We start from the raw sequence: 17,518 nt of genomic DNA, 5'->3' as shown, positions 1-17,518 counted from the left end.
GCGTACGGACCAGTCAATGGGTTCCCCCTACACACTGCACAATGTGATGCTCAGCAGTACAGAGCTGTCACTTTGACGCCCCCCCCCCCACCATCTAAAGCTGAGTGACAAGCTGGGGGTCCACTGAGAGCCAACTATCAACGTCAGCAAAACAAAACCCAACAAAAATAACATTTCATAGGTTTTCCATATCATAAAGTTCGTGAAGAACTTATGTTTTGTACCAAACAATAAAGAAAACATTCACATCCATTAAATATCCATATATCATTTATTAATTTCTTTATAAACTTGTATTTGTGATGGTAAAAATGCAGTCTTGTCGACAATCGTGACCGAGTGTTTATTTTTTTAGACAAATTGAGAACTGTGTGTGGTATGTATGTTTGGAATCATTTCTCATCATCGTCCCTTTTTTACTTCATGCAGACATATTGGCGGATCACCTCTCAATAACCAACAACAAGCACGTACTGTGGAGCTGAACAAATGGACTAAACAGAAAGAAAAATGCATGTGGCAAAATCAGATGTCCCTCATGTTGTTTGGATAAATACGGCCTAAACCATGGCTTCATCTCTCAGAGTCCATCTGAGCTGAAAGGTGTTGGCAGAAATCCAACTTGGACTTTTGGTGAGGGGGTGGAATATTCTCACAAGTTATGTAACCAAACACAAAGAAAAACAAGTATCCACAAACAATTCAGAGTTTGAGGCGCTGCTTTCTTTAAGGCTGCTCCAATTTCTGCTAGTTAATTCTTAATAAACTAAAAAGAAGGCGGAAATGGGTTGAGAGAAATCATTGATATGACGACAACTAGAATGAAAATAAAGCCTGTTGATGAAATAAAATAGTAAAAAAAACTGTTCTCTGCTTCATTTCACTGTGTAGATCATATTTCATTCGTTTTTTTATTCTTTTAAATATTTTAAAAGCCTATGTTCTACGATTTCACTCCCCAAAAAGACTCATTCATTTTGATCTGTTTCTGGGATGAGGATTAAGCAGCTTCTCCTTCTTTGTATCTGCTATTTTGTAACACACTTCAACCTGTGAGCTCAATATTAAATCATCTATCCTGCACAGATATCCTATCCATTAAAGTACACTGCTTTAGAGGTTACTCGCTCTCATTCTAATGATAATCATGGCTTTAAAACATTTGAGCACATTATGTTAAATTCATTTTGCTTTCTTCTTATTGCAGGTGTGAAAAGGTAATGACCCGACATATCAACTAAACAAATAACCCATTATTGCGATGTAAATTGGTTCACTGTGGCTAAAATTAAAGTCAAAATGTTCAGACGACACATGCAAAAACGTTCTTTACCAACTAGCAAATAAAAATGATCTGAATTTACATTTTCCTGCCTGATATTTTTTTCTCTAAATTAGGATTGAGGCAGTTCCGCTGAGTGTGATTTCCTCCAAAAAAAAGAAAAAAAAGAAATGGGAAAGTGAGAAGAAACTAACGCACATTTTAGATTCCAACTATTTTGATTAGTCCAAACGTCCTTTGATCTGGCAACCAAAGAGCTGTTTGTCATGGTGGGAGCATAGGTGCTTCTTCTGGCAGTGTCCTGAGTCACAGACTAGCAAGTCCCAAGTCTGTGTTATCCTCCCCCAGCACTCTGTTCTGTCCAGAAACACCCCCGCTGTCTCTCTTCAGCACAGGACCAGCTCATTTCAAAAGGAGAGAGGGAGATGTGGGACTGCAGAGCTCAGCAGTCACTATCTGTCAGCTGTGGAGCGAAGAGAGGCGCTGAGGCTAGCAGGTATTCAGCTAGTGAGCGCCATCTGCTCCACGGAGAGTCTCTCACTGCCCTCGCTCCGGCTGGCCTCCTCTCACTGCTGCTGCTGCTCCTCCTCCTCCTCCTCCTCCTCCTCCTCCTCCTCCTCCGCCTGGGCCGGGCCGTCCCGCTGGTCCTGGGGCTCGGCCTCGGGTTGCGATGGCTCTTGAGGGGGTCTGGGAGGTGGCGGGGGCGCAGGGGCGGGGGCAGGGGGACGAGGGGGAACTATGATTTGGTGCTGGCGCTGCCTGTAGGCGATGACCGTGCCCAACAGCAGGGCGATGACCGTCATGAGGTAGAGGTCCCACTCGGGGCCCAGCAGCTGGTCCAGGTCCACCTCAGTGATCAGCTCCTTTAACTGACAGGGGGAGAGGGAGGACAAAGACATTTCATTTCCCTCTAATGAAGTGGCTTTTAACTTGGTTGCATTAACATTAAGACTTTCTTTTTAAAAGCCAAATTGTCCCAGCTCCAGCGTGAGTACTCACATTAAGATCACTCACATTAAGATCCTGCAGGTACTGCAGAGTGTAAACCAGGCCCAGCTTGCACAGAGCCATGAACACCGGGACCTGAGCATCAGGACTGGCTTCAGCCGCCATGTCGTAGAAACGCTTGGCTAAATGGATGTCCTGCAAAACAACAAGAAACAATTCTCATCATCAATTTCTTTCTAGTATATTTGACAGCATACAGAGATGTTTTTGTAACTTTTCTATTTGGGAAAATTGAAATGGTATGGTCAAAGAAAAAAAATGGACCAATAAATAACACATTTCCTCAAAAGCTGCAGCAAAAGAAAAGGACCTTCTTGTTGTAAAATGCTAAAGAACTTCAGCATTGACAACATAATGTGTGTGTTGGTGTGTGTGCATGTATGTGTCTCGCTGGGATGTTATGGTGTGCTCTGCTGTATGGAAATTTGACTGGAAAAATCAGATTTCTGAGACAGACCAGACATGAACCATAATGTGATGAGTGATTATGAGTCAACCATTGAAAACCATCTGATGTGTTAGAGTCCCAGTGAGGCTCTGTTCCCACCTGTTTGATGCCCAGCCCCTTCTCATGCATGTACCCCAGGTTAAACATGGCCTGGGCGCTGTGCTGCTGCTCTGAGGCCAGCCTGTAGTGGATGACCGCCGTCTCATAGTCCACGTCCGTCCCGTAGCCGTAGAAATGGTAGTCTCCTAGTTTTATCCTCGCCACAGTGTAACCTGGGAATGAGAATTTGGTTCTTTTAGCAGCCAGGTTCAACTACTTTTTGTAATGTTAACCAATTATACATGGATTCCCAACTGTGTGTGTGTGTGTGTGTGTGTGTGTGTGTGTGTGTGTGTGTGTGTGTGTGTGTGTGTGTGTGTGTGTGTGTGTGTGTGTGTGTGCGTGTGCTCACCTTGTGCAGCAGCTCTGGTCCAGTGCAGCAAAGCACGAGGGTAGGTCTCATTCTCAGTGAAGATCCTCACACCTTCTGTGTGTTACAATTCAAAGAAATAAGAAAGGTTAGGATGTTGTTGCTTCTCCCATAGTTGTTGGCGTGTCAACTGTTTTAGAGAGTTTGCATGATAAAAAACACACAATTGGCCAAAATTGGTTTCACTAAAGCAATGTTGCTGCTGCATACCAAGAAGCTAACCAACTGTGATTGTTTAAAGAATGTTTGCTTATAGAAACGTTTCTTTAAATGCATAACTAAACTGTTTAAGAATCAGAATTCTATGTTTACTCAGGAGGAAATTGGTTTTCATAAAACATAATTAATTTTTATAATAAAATAAAAATGTTTGATGAATAACAGGGAAAGGTAATAATGTGCAATACAAAATAAAATAAAGATATATATAAACAAAGAGTTAAAGTAAAAATGTGCACAATTGACTACAATGCATAACATGTTTTTTACACTATATACAGTAGTGTATTATTAAGATATTAATGCTGAATGAACAGTTTAAAATGATTTTGCTGCTAGTGCCAATCTATTGACTTGGCGCCTTATGCACATATCATGGGATTTTAACTAAAACACAACTCCTTTCCTTCCTGCCATAATACCAATGTAATTCTCTTACTCTGGTCCAGGATGAAAGCCACGTTGCTCTGGGCGACCTCGTAGCCCTGCTCAGCCAGCAGCAGGTACTGCACCAGCGCGGCATCCGGCTCCCCCTCCTTAAAGCTGCCGTAGGCCGACATGAGACGCTCCGACCAGCGGCCGCGCTCACACACGTTCTTGAAGAGCTGCAACAGAGATACACACACTTGGTATGACACAACAAAAATCTGGGTCTAAGCAACGACGGAGTAGCATCCAACAGAGAGTATATATAATTATAATCACCTCCACAGCTGTGTGGCAGGAACGCATCACTCCGGTACCGGTGGCGTGCATCTGGGCCAGGTTGTAGAAGGCCAGGATGTGACCCGCCTGGGAGGCCAGGTTGAAGAATTTAAGCGCCTGCTTGTAGTCACGCTTCACACCAATGCCATCTGAGGAACGACAGGAAGAGGAGGATTCAAAACAGAGAATCAAATGAAAGTGTATATCATGAGAAGAAATTCAAGAGAAAGAGATCGAGGGCTGACAAATAGAAACTGGTTATTCGATCTTCAGATGCAGTTCAATATTTACAGCAAGCAGGCGCTATGAAGAGGCCGTGACACACACTAAGTAAGCACTCACTGTAATACATGGTGCCCAGCTGCAGCTGTCCGTCCACCCAGCCCTGCTCTGCTGCCTTCTGGAAGTACTTCAGGGCCAGCTCATAGTTCTGAAAACACACATCACACACACTTTCAAACATCTCTGATTTTAGCAAGAGGGAGTAGCTTCCAGGTGAGCAACACAGAGTAAAAGCTTAGAATCAAAAGTGCATAATAAACGTAGACATCATTTAGAAAAGGATTGTATTGTGTAAAGTTGCTTACCACCGGTACACCTCTTCCATATAGGTAGGCCATGCCTAAGCCACTCTGTCCCACTGGATTACCCTGGATTTGAAAATAAATATAAAAAAGCACGAGTTAATTAAAAAGGAATGCATCCAAGATATTAATGATAGTGAATCCCAACTGAATAACATATCAGCTTAGAGTTCAAAGGAACAGAAACCCGTTTTCTCTTGAATAATAACTGTCATTATAACGCTCATACAAACACTAAAGGGTACATTTATGATGGTGCATTGAGGCCATTCAAAGGTAAAGAAATAATAATAATTCTGATCTTAGATCTTGTAAATTCAAGAACTTGGATGTTAAAGAGCAACTTCCAGGTTAAAGAAACCTGTGAATAAATGTGTAGGAAAATGATGAATACACTAGATTTTCAAAAAGATATACAGAAATATACACTACAGTGACATCTGGCGTCGTTTTTGTAAGAAATGTTCACTTCCGCATAAAACATTCTCGGCACGTGACCTCCCGCGTGTGACGTAACACGGGGGACACAAGGGGGAGAGCGGCCGGTGTAACTTATTAATAAACATGGATCCCAATGCTAGTTTCGACACAGAAGACACAGAAGTAATACGGTTTCCTGATAAAGCTGTGGAGAGTATGTGCTGCAGGGAGGTGGATGCACAACACACCCAGGAACGAACGCTAGCTCCGGTCCTTTTTACTGTGGACTCGATGTCCTGACAGGCTGGTATTTGTGCAACCTGCACAAACACAATACTGCACCATGATTACAAATGGTGAAATACAATGTAAAACTACCGAAAAATACCAGCTCATTAAAACACAACCGCTCTACTCAACGCAACTCTACTATACCCGCGGTCAGAGAGCGGAGATGTGTCACCTGTGTGATGTAATATGACGCGTTTGACGTATGACCTTAAAAAAAAGCAGTTTTAAGACCAGAGCTCAAAATTGCTCCTTTCCCTCTGAATTCCTGCCCTTATGTCTCGTAAAACATATCAAATCCTGCATTCACTATTTTAATTGTAATTTTCAAGCAAGTTTAAGCATAATTGTAGAAAAAATAAAAACCTGCAAGATGCTCTTTAACTGAGATTCCATTGATACACAATTGCAATGATGTTTACACATTCATAAGAATAAAACTAGGAAATAAGTTTGTATTTTTTAAAGAAACCGCATTGCTTCCCATGCAAAGTAGTATCAGCCTAATTACAACCCGATCTTAGGAAAAACCACCATTGTTTCAAGTGTCTTAAATGTGAGACTTTATACTTTCAGTTTTTCTTTCTGCAACATTAATCTCTCAATATTTCTTTCTCTTTAAATGTAAAGTCCATTTTTGTTTATTTCTTCAATTTTGGTTTCCCTACAATAGTGGTGTAAATGACCGAGTTCAGATTAACATAGTAGCGTGAGTGCTCACCAGGTCAGAGGCCTTCTTAAAGTACTGCAGGGCTGTCTCGTTGTTCTGATGGAGATACTCGCTGCCTTCAGAGTACATCTGAAAAGGACACAAGGAGGGACAGATTAAATACAAATGCACTGCACCGCCCTCTAATAAACAGAAAGGCCAAATCATCTCAGCAATATTTATGTTGGATTGAATATCTTGGGCTGCATCTCTCTGCTCTCCGACTCGTTCTTATTTCAGAATTGGAGATTTATTTATAATGTTTGCAAACTCAGAAGTGAAACAGATTGGTATCGAGAGACGATTTTGGACAAGCTGAAGTTGTTGTTATGGTCAGTACTCGAGTTGAGGGGGGATGGCATCCCCCCTGAAATAAAAACGGTCAAAATCATCCCCCTTCTAAAACTGCCATTCCCACTTTCCATCCCTTATGTCATTTTATCAATGAACGTGACACTGGTATTACTGTTATTTCTAAATTAATTTTGCGCATTTTGAGTAAAATACTGTGGGCGAGGGAACACGCACACACGCAATGACATTTTTACCAAGTCACTGACGCTATGCTGTGCGAGTGCCCTAGAGGGCGCCAGAGCGCCGTGATGCGCCTGTTTGATCGATGCCAGAAGCGCAGGTAACGGTCATTACAATGAAAAAGGGACCAGGAGGACAACGCGATCTGAGGGACTTCATATTTAAAAATACTAAAAATAACATTTCAGGTAAGTCAAGAGTCAGTAATCTTAGTCATTACTTTACTCACCAAAGGTGGAATCTATGGACATAAGCAGCAATAACAACTTAGTTTGGAGTTTAGCTACGTTTTTCTCTCGTGTTAGCTAGCTGGTAAGACTCAAAACTGTTGATGAAATGATACCACCAGCACCAGAAGAGCTGAAACCCCTCCTTCAAGCAGTGAACACTCTGGTTATCTCCACAGCTGAGTGTGAACGTGGGTTTAGTCAGATGAACATTTGAACCACAACTAGAAGCTCCCTAGAGGTAAAAAGCATGTCAGCCTCGCTTTTCATCAAGTGGCCCTCCACTGAACAAGTTCAGACCAGAGGTATACAGTATGTCAAGACTTGGCTTCAAAGCCATTGCTTAGCTAACAATCCCAAAGCAAGAGCCAGAAAAATTGAGACCAAAAAGCATGATTATGAAAATCTTTGGAAACTTCTATGAGATGGGGGAGAGTGGAGTCGGCAGCCATTGACAACATTGGTCCTATTTTGTATTATCTGTATAATCTTTTAATATATTTTGTAAACAATTTCAATTTGCACTTAATGCCCTGTTAAAAAAAAGTAACATTGGAAATGTTAACATAAAATATTTGTATTTGAACTGCAATAAAATGATGACGGATCAATATTTTTCATGAAGTGTTTAATTTACATAATGATTTAATTACGATAAAAATGTAACCCTTTAGATACCAGTTTTGATTGTATACCAGTGACTGCTTTTTTGAAAAAATACACTATAATTCAACATTCTAAAAACTATTTTGACTTTATTATTAGTATAATCAGCTGATCCATCTTAATAATAAATGAGGGACTGTTAACCTACAAGATTTGTACCATAGACTTCCATTATAACCACATTTTTGTATCCCCTCCCCCCCTTTAAATTAAAGTGAAAAAAAGATTTTGCACTAATTGTCCTCTGCATTTGACCCTAAATGTTAGTGGTGCCATGGCAGCCCGGGGACCGACTCTAATTCTGAGGTGACTTGGTCAAGAGCAATGAAAGGAGTATCTGAACATCCATAACATGCATGTTGTTTTAGGAGTATAATAATTATCTTTATGCCGGTTGGTCTCCCACCCTCTGCGGGTTATCAGCACAAATTATTTCCCCATATGCTAAAATCCACCATCCCCCTTGATTTCTTTTTTACAACTTGAGTCCTGGTTATGGTAAAGAAACAATGTCCAGCTTGCTTATCAGTGTAAAATAAAACAACTGTAACTAAGCTGTCATTACAAACTCCTAAATCAAGCCATCCCCCTCCCACAAGCTGATAGAGACACAGATGTCACCCACCTTGCCGAGGAAAGCCATAGCGTGTGTATTCCCTGCATTTGCAGCCTGTGTGAAGTAGTCGTACGCCCTCTGTTGGAGAGGAGGCATCAAAAATACATTAAACGGTGTAAAAACAACAACATCAATAAATCATGTTTTTATTATTTTATGAACCTGATGATTCTGTTCTACTCCGCGTCCTCCATGCAGGTGTAGCTGACCTAACCCCACCTATCAGGGGACACAAAGAACTTGGTTAACTTGTAAGTGAAACACGATTAGTTACATAGATGGGAAAATCCCATTTCAGATTGACCATTAACATTCACACAATGACGCCTTGTTTTTTCCAATTAAATATATGTACTATGGGTTTGAAATGCAGGTCAAATATGTATATCTTTCTGACCAAATGTTAACTTTCTTCATGACCAATATCAACTGTTGCCCAGCTTCCTTACCATGACATCAATTCACTGTCAGAAGACACTGAGACCAGGTCAAAGTTAGAATTGAAATATACAAAATACAAGGCTACACAATGAGGCTCCGCATTGCACGTAGTTATATTTCTTTATCTGAAGTTCTAGAAATAGCTTCAGATGTATTGATCTTTTCTTCTCAACAACTAACCCCGATACCACCACTACATTTGATTCAGATCCCTGCATTGCATTGAACAAACACTCATTGGTGATACGATAGTTTACCTGAGCCTGCACGTCTCCTTTCTCAGCTAGAAACTGATAGTACTGGATCAGGTCCTCCTCCAACATCCCGCTGGTGGACCCCGGGTTCTCCACCTCATCCAGCAGCCGGATCCTCTGCACCGCCGAGCCCCCCGTCAGAGACACGTCACTGGCCACTGGAGGCGGGGAGGGGGAGAAGAGGAGGCAGGTGGAATAGAAAGAGTGATGAGCCCAGGAAGAGACGTCACACCTGAACATCTTATTATATAATTGGATTAGATGCTCACCTTGATTTGCCACCAGCCTGTAGTGTGTCAGTGCTGACTCACAGCTCTGGGGAACACCCACACCTCCCCAGTATCTGTATCCCTGAGGACAAGATAAAAGGAATGTCATTTTACCATACTTAGGAAATAACGACTGAGTCCTTGCTCCACTTAGAAAATAAACTCACCAGGATCATATGGGCTACCAAGTTTCCACCCAGAGCGCCGAAAGTGTAGTAAACCAGGGCCTGGCACACAGAGAATGTAGGACATATGTGAATAACTGTTAGAAATTGAGCAATTTTATTACATTATTTTACAGTTTTGTCCAAAGTAGACAGATCAGTCATACAGATTCTAAAGTACCTTAGCCTGACTGGAATTAACTCCAAGTCCTGCTGCGTAGAGAAAGCCAAGAGCCTGTGGAAAGGTAAACAGAGCACCATGTTACACAGCTGACTGAGGGCATTTGATAAGATGTCAGCTCAAAATGGCTTGCGATATCTTTTCCAAGTGACATCTTAACATGTTCATACGAGATCTTTACCGTCTGGGCTTTAGGCGAGCCTTCTATGGCGAGCTTCTCAAACATTTCTCTGGCCATAGTGACGTTTTGGCTCATGTAGTCTCCAAACAACATGGCGTACGCCACCTTCTCCATGGCTTTCTGGTGGCCTTTATCCGCTATCTTCAGCAGCTTCTCGTACAATCTGAGAGGGCGGATGAAGAAGCAGAGGTGGCGTGAGTAAAGGCAGATTGACACAGGCATAATACAAATCGTGTGTACATGAACAGAACCATGATGAGATCTTAAGCAAACAAGGATGTGCCGGGCTAAGTCTCGTGCTACTAAAGCACACATAAAACAGGTATGGCCTAAACTACTCCTATAGTGTCGTTTTAACTTGAATGATTTCATAACACCATTTATTATACACATATCCAAATGTTTGTAGAGAATATTCAAAAGCTGGACAAAAGAAATAGAAACTCACTCTTTCTTCTGGGTCCTCCTGGTGGTGGCGTTGAGCATGCGCAGCACCGTCAGGTACTGCTCATCCGTCTCCTCCACCTGCAGTCGCTGCTGCGCCTCCTCCTCCGCTGAGGGAACAAGAGAAGCCAATGAAGAATGCAGATTACAAATAAATACGTTTTTAAATCTTTGGTAGTGAAGAGGGCAATAGTCATTCAGAAAACGAAACCAAAGAAGGTGTTGAGCTTCTTAAAGGCTTTTCATTTGATGAGGAAATAAATATTAGTAAACAGTTCTATTTATTTTCATTGGGACTTCAAAATACCGGCTATCATTTAGGATATAGCAGCTAAGGTTAACTTACTCTCACAGAATCCCCACTTCTTCTCATAGTCATAGTGGTACTTGGTGGCGCACCACAGCCGCCCATCCCCCCGTCCGTCAGTGGTACAGTCCGAGTACTCCTTGTCCATGAAGCGGAAGGGGAAGATGCAGGGCTCTCCATGGGCTGTACCACCATTCACCACAGGAACTGTATGAACAAAATATAAAATGATATATAAGAAAAAGAGAAAATAACTGGATGTTTTATGAAAACATGTAAACTTTTATAAAAAATATAACCCTGTGGGTTACATTTGAAATATTTTAAATGATTGTTTTAACCAGGAATGCATGTCACATCTCAAATATTGTTGTTGGGCTAGGAATCTCTGTACTGTATAAATCATTAACAAATAATTCAAGGTATCTGCTTTTTTGGGCATATAAAGACCATTACCAAGAGGTGGGTAGCTGGGTATAACTTTAACAAGCTTTCTTTTCTCAGCATAAAAATATTGTTATAACAAAGCCACCCATTTCTCTGGATAAAGGCTTTGGATTGCAGGGTTTGCCCTTCCCTCCTGCCCCATCTGGCATATACAAATGTTTATGGCAGATATGCATGGTTTGTGCGACAGACAGTGGAAGTGTGAGAGGATTTAGACAGTATAACGAGAATGAAACAAGAGGGAAATCCCCCAATGCAAATTGTCCTGTGTTTTTAGAAACATACTAATAATATAATCAAGATACACAAATAGACTATGCTGTGATATACAATAAAATGCTCTGTGTATACACCTTTTCTCCCCCTCCTCCTGTGTGTGTTTGTTTTATTTTGTTTGAAATAGTTTGTATTGAGTGCAAATAAAACTATAATTGTAAAAAGACACAAATAATGTGTTACCATGTCTGCTGTGCTTATTTTAATTCCATGAAACAATAATTGGAGATGAATAGATTCAAACAAAGTCTGTTAATGCTAATAACTGCCCATCTTACAAGCTCATTCGTTTATGTGTGTGAGATGCTAGCAGGAAGCTGACAAACAATCCCCAGGTAAAATGATGTAACTGTCTGCAAGAGGAGCCACAGGTGCGAGGCGCTGTTAATTTCTCAGGGGGCGGGCGGGCGGGCGGGCGGACACACACACACACACACACACACACACACACACACACACACACACACACACACACACACACACACACACACACACACACACACACACACACACACACACACACACACACACACACACACACACACACACACACACACACACACACACACACACACACACACACACACACACACACACACACACACACACACACACACACACACACACACACACCTTAAAGAGCCTGTGACACGAACCCAACAACTGTTGTGCAATGAAATAGTGGGCTACTAGTAATCTTGAACCGTCAGTTTAAAAAAGAAAAAGCGATACCGTTCCGATAAATATCAATAATTTCGAACATCGCGGGAAAATTCCTTCAACTCATTTTGAGGTTTTGGGGGAAGCCGGAAGTGACGTCAATGCGGGAACGCTTCACTGTGCGGCGAGAGAGCCAAACACGGACAAAGTGTATTGTCATGCATAGAAATGGTGAATTACTGAGTTTAGGCACGTTAATAACGTTTTAATGAAGTTGACTACAGTATATTCATATTTGTCAGTGCTTTCATGTCAATTCGGCGAACATAAACATAAATGATCGTGATGAAGATGATGATTAAATTAGGATTCAAAATCAGTAGTGAGAGCTGCTGAATTTCCTCCCGTCGGATGTGATATAAAAACAAATCGATTATTTTTGTAAACTCAAGTGGATGAAACTACATTTATTAGTGCTTTCATGTCAATTCGGCGAACATATGACACATGAAATGATCGTGAGGATGATGATGTAAAAATCTTTTGTTTGAGCCGGTCTGCATTTCCTGATGAGAAAACAAACCTTAGCTTTTTGTAGTTGCAGTCAGTGGTGTAGTGGGCGTTGGACGCGGGGGTACGCCGTACCCCCACTTATTTGAAGCATGATTTCTTTTTTAAATAGTCTAATACATCTAAAATCATTGCCAGTGTTATCAGTTGCAGTGTGTGTTTGTTGTAATAATGACGAAAACATAATAGGCAGATTTCACAGTAATTATAATAAAAACGTAGCTCAAGCATTTATGCAACTTGATTTGAAGCGTGTGTGTGTGAGGGGCAGAACTGTGTGTGTAGGGTGACCAGGTGTCCCGCACTGTGCGGGACTGCACACACAGCATTTGTATTATTTGTCCCGCGTCCCACACATTGAGACTATGTCCCGCATTTGAGTGATAGTCGCGCAGAAAGGCCGGATCGGTTCGCTGACAGCCGGCACCGCCCTTTATTATTATATTGTCTAAACGGCATCATGTAAGTTGCGCTGACAGGCGACACAGAGGTCCCCAAGCCCCCCCCCCCCCTGTTGACAGTTCACGAGCGCGTCCATAGTGTCTCCCGTCCACCCACCACCCCGTCCACCCAGTTAAACATCCCCACTACACCACTGGTTGTAGTAGTACACCAACATGGATTAAACGTGTGTTTTTTTTTTTTACCACAATGTTGGGGAAATTAATGGATAAAATGCACGGATTATTATTATTATTATTATTATTATTATTATTATTATTATTATTATTCCCACTCCGATCGGGACACTAGGTCCACCGTTTCCCCGCAGCGAGGCTCCCCCCGTTGACAGTTTACGTGGGCTGGGCTGGGTGCAGTGGCGGACTGGCCATCGGGACGAATCCCGATGGGCCGGTACCGAAGTGGGCCGGTCGGATAAGTCACTAGCACATCCCTCACTCCCCCCGTTGGCAATTTACTAGTGGTACCGAAGTGGGCCGGTCGAGAGTCCCGGGCTGATTTTTAGTCCCAGTCCACCACTGGCTACATGACCGTATGATCGCCCATATTGACGCACCTAATTCCTAAACTTCTAACAGATACAAAATAAACCGATCCTTCAGCCTCATATGAGCTCTCAGACACGTTCAAAATTAAACTGTCATCGCTGTCTGAGCTTGCTGCTGTGTGCGCCATCGTGCGTTTACATGCAGATGCTGGGATCCTGAACGGTGCAGCTGGAGCGCTGTGCCCGCATTGACGTCACCCATAATTTGGCGGGACTTGAAGAATCCCCGAGAAGATCCAGGAAATGGTCAACATTGAAGGGCAGATTAATGGTTATCAAAGTACAAATATCCAAAATCAGTTCAGTAACGGTTTTCAAGGGGACAATATTTACTCAAATTGATGGGTTTGGATGATGGGGGAAAATCATGTCACAGGCTCTTTAAAGGCTAGACAACAAAAAACCTGCTTTAAAAGCATCATAATAATAATAATAATAAATGTATTTTAGTATGTATCCTGTCCTTTCTACCTGCAACTGCATGTTGAAAGGTCTCAAAGCTGCTCCACTATTCCATCTGTTCCTTGCTTTAGTTGGACAGGCAAAAACCACTCTACTCAAAAGCCGGTGAGCCAACAGTGACAGAAGAAATGCCAGCTCATGTCTCACACAGACATTTCAAAAGCCAAGAAAAACATACCATCGCCAGGAACAAGAGCATGTGTTTGGTAGTTAAAATACAGAGGTTCAAATTCAGTTCATAACATTCAGGGTAGCACGTTTAAAAAACAAAACAACTTATTGTCATTATATTGACCTATTGCAATATGAAACACGATTTTGGGGCTATTAAACGTTTTGCATCATTATTATCAATGACATTTATAAAAGATATATTAAATGATTATGGTCTGTAGAATATAGTTTATATTTAGCCTTTAACAAAGATTGTACTTCCTGCAATCTGAATATTGCACTTTTATTTTGATAAAAAATCCATTAGTTGTACAACAAATTGCACTCAACATTAAGCCATGTTTAAGCATTCTGCGTACTTGGTTGAACTGAGTGCAAAGCTAACTAACTAAACATCTGTTGCTGCACCTAATGAAGCATTTAGAGTTTATCGTTTAAGATACATGTTCAGTCCTTACTCTCTTTGGGTTTCTCCTCAACAGGAGGAGGCTGCTCAGGCAGGTCCTCCTTCTCCTCTCCCTCCAGTCCTTCCTCAGATGACGGTTTCTCCTCTTCTGGCTGCGAGACTTCATGACGAGAGGTCACAGAGGCACCGGCCACAACATTCCCCGCCAGGCGGACGTCTTCCTCTTCAGCGTCTGGGTCATGGTAAGACTGGAGAGATGACCGAGATGTTATTATAAAGTAAACCGGAAATTCAGGTTGTGTACAGGTTCTGATACTGCAGTCGTGGATGGTTGTGTTACAAAACAATTGATGTACAGGTCATTTACTGAAAGTTATTTCTGGTAAACTTGAGCCAGTTAAATATGTATTGAATTGGCTTAAGTTGATATACTTGATGGAAACTCCTTCGAAATATTACAGGTAATATTTGCTTGCAACTGTAGAAGTTAATCTGTACAAACATATTAATATTTTGTAATTGTATACAAAGCTAGCCCCCGTTTCCTCTTCCTTTAATGTACCAGGATATGCATGTAGCTATGATGGTTTTTTACACAAAAAATATACCAAGGTCATCAGCTCTTATTACGGCCTCAAGTGTTTCTCCTTTATATTGTTAACATATGTAAGTGACAGTTCTAAGACTTTTACATTACCAAGGGAAGATAATAATAGATTATGAAATAGGCTATGTGCAGATTTCAATCTTAAGGTTTTTTTTGGATGCAGATTAAACAGTGAAAAATACCAGTTTTTTGATGCTTGAAAAGACTAAAATAAGAATCATTTTTTAGCAATACAATGTGTTCACAACACAACAAGTTGTCGTTGTTTATCTTTTTCAATGAATTGTTTGTTTCAGTTGCGTAATTGCCAGGTCATATTCACATAACCCTAACAAATGAGAAACAGATCACTGGATTTCAAAGCTGCTTAACAGAATCACACTCGAACAACATACAGATTAGGGCTGCACGATATATCGTGTCGTGACGATAATCGCGATATTCACATCGCAGGATGTGCAATTTTTTAAAATTATTATTATTATTTTTTATATATATATATTTTTAGGACGTGCGATATTGAGTAGGCAAATTAACTCAAACACGTCATGTTACAATTATGTTGCTGCTTGCTACAAAAGGAAAACTCGCGCGGCTCATGTCAGGGATACTTGAGTGAGTGACATGCAGGCTCTGCATGCACAGCAAAATCACAATCAAATCTCCAAAGCAAACGGACCCGGTGATTAAAGGTAAAAACACAAAATAAAGTAGTTTCATGTGTTTCTCCAGGGCAGTTCGGCGGTGCTAACCGAGCTAGCTCAGCTTGTTGCTCTGATAACTTAAGATCCAGACGTCCGTGACTAAAATCTTTCATCCGGTTAAATATTGTTAAAAAAATACTAATTGTATAGAATTAAAGTTCAAGAAAGGATGGTTTGCTGAAGAAAAAGAAAAAAACGGTCTTTTCTTCAATTTCTGTATGTTTTCATATCGCAATATATATCGCAGGGGGGGAAATCGCAATGTCAGTTTTTTCCAATATCGTGCAGCCCTAATACAGATGTAGCTGTGTTTTGTTTTGTACTGTGTTAATTGGTAATTATGTGATGTAAGAATATATTGTGTCTTATCTCCAAATGTTTCGAAGACTTGGAGACACAGGTATATATTTAAATGCAATTGTACCAAAGTGTGATTAGTAGAAGTACTCTGGAAATGTTCTCAAGCATTTAGTTAACACCTAAATTAAGTATATTTAAAATATATATTTAGGTAGTAGTTCGGATAGTCTTGAATCAATCCATTGCTGTAAACATCTCGCAGTATCAACATAACCTTTGCAATTATATCAACAGTTGTTTGCATCACATACAACAGAAATATATTCATTGATCCCCAGGGTTTGATATGAGGATCATTATAAAATAGCTCATGACATACCTTTAGTTCTGGCCCGTCGTTCCCCTGTTGCTCTTCATCTGAAAGGTATTAATAAGGGAGAGTAAACACAGTGTAAACTTGAGATGGATGAATCTGTTAGCTAAAAATAAACAGCAGCTTGAAACAGTTGAAGAACCGTAGACACTTCTGTCTGCGCACACATTAAACAGTTGAATGTCACACTTACCAGCTGTTATTCCTTTGACGAAGACTATCAGCAGAATGGTGAACAAATAAAAGGTTCTTGCCGTCTTAAAATACCTTTTATAGCCCATTGTTGTTGATGTCGACAAGCTAGCGCTCTGCTAGCTGTAGCTGCTGCTACTTCTATCGCCAAACATTCAGTTACAGTTGGGTCACACTATAATATTCAGCTTAAATAAACTCTCCGACGCTCAACAAAACGGAACCGTGTTGTCTTGATATAAACCCTGGTTGACTTTAGCTCCTGTGGCTGTCAAACAAGCTAACAGATTTCGATGCAACCTGCGCTAGCAGAGTAGTAACTGACGTTTAACGTTAGCTAGCTAACACGCTAGTGTTACATAGCCACACGAAAGACCAACCAAACAGCGCAATATTATGAATGAGACGCAACTCCTTAGTGTAATAAATGGTTGCCTACTATCTCTCGGTACTCTCTATCATCCAAGTTTTACAGCGACATGCAAGGCTTTTGATTTATATTAACCAGATACTACTTAGCTATCCATGTTAAGCTCCTACTACTGATCGAGACTTCCTATTCCCTCATTTGGACCAATCACAGCGCGTTCCGTTTGACAGTAACCAATGAGTGGGCACCTACCCTGTATCAGCGAATCAGGTGCGTACACAATTTTGTTTCCAGTTGATGGGTTTGTCCGGTTTGTCCACGACACCAATACAGGTTAAGAAGATAATCATAAGTGCATACACTGAACAGTGAATCCGAAATGTAAAGAATGTGTATTATTTTGTTGCAGAAAGGCAATTTTGAAAAATGACCTGAATTGTTTATTTCCAAGTGTCATTTGGTGTGTGTGTTGTTTCGAGTCAACAAAATGAGACAAGTACCGTAACAAGTGGGTTAGCAATCGTAAAAAAACTGATAGGTAAAATTGAATCT

At 41.0% G+C, this 17,518-nt stretch overlaps 1 protein-coding gene across 2 annotated transcripts; it reads right to left on the bottom strand.

The window, feature by feature from the left end:
• Positions 1 to 252: 252 nt before the first annotated feature.
• Positions 253 to 17,165, bottom strand: sel1l (SEL1L adaptor subunit of SYVN1 ubiquitin ligase). Of its 2 annotated transcripts, none has more exons than XM_079695949.1 (21): positions 16,598 to 17,165; positions 16,411 to 16,448; positions 14,473 to 14,668; positions 10,456 to 10,623; positions 10,114 to 10,219; positions 9,666 to 9,828; positions 9,485 to 9,538; positions 9,307 to 9,366; positions 9,140 to 9,221; positions 8,874 to 9,028; positions 8,338 to 8,394; positions 8,185 to 8,253; positions 6,145 to 6,222; positions 4,719 to 4,781; positions 4,474 to 4,561; positions 4,132 to 4,280; positions 3,866 to 4,031; positions 3,190 to 3,264; positions 2,838 to 3,010; positions 2,282 to 2,425; positions 253 to 2,151 (listed from the first exon to the last, which is right to left on the bottom strand). In XM_079695949.1, exons 1-21 carry the CDS (start codon positions 16,683 to 16,685, stop codon positions 1,849 to 1,851), a joined length of 2,475 nt encoding a protein of 824 aa, XP_079552075.1. In that variant the 5' UTR covers positions 16,686 to 17,165; the 3' UTR covers positions 253 to 1,848. The 2 variants fall into 2 exon arrangements, with proteins under 2 accessions (XP_079552075.1, XP_079552076.1); XM_079695950.1 differs by having other exon boundaries at positions 2,297 to 2,425.
• Between the last annotated feature and the right edge of the window lie 353 nt (positions 17,166 to 17,518).

Source organism: Notothenia rossii (assembly GCF_949606895.1).
Source record: "Notothenia rossii genome assembly, contig: scaffold_316, whole genome shotgun sequence".
In the NCBI taxonomy this organism is placed as follows: Eukaryota; Metazoa; Chordata; class Actinopteri; order Perciformes; family Nototheniidae; genus Notothenia; species Notothenia rossii.
The sequence above is the reverse complement of the archived record's forward strand: the minus strand, read 5'-3'. Positions and strand labels throughout refer to the sequence as shown.

What these genes read in the sequence shown, in the direction of transcription:
- sel1l (XM_079695949.1), bottom strand. Translation starts at nt 16,685, where the DNA reads ATGGGCTATAAAAGGTATTTTAAGACGGCAAGAACCTTTTATTTGTTC. An exon ending in GAAGTGGGGATTCTGTGAGA is followed by an intron (nt 10,220 to 10,455) that starts GTAAGTTAACCT and finishes TTGTTCCCTCAG; the next exon opens with CGGAGGAGGAGGCGCAGCAG. An exon ending in TGGTAGCCCATATGATCCTG is followed by an intron (nt 9,222 to 9,306) that starts GTGAGTTTATTT and finishes TCTTGTCCTCAG; the next exon opens with GGATACAGATACTGGGGAGG.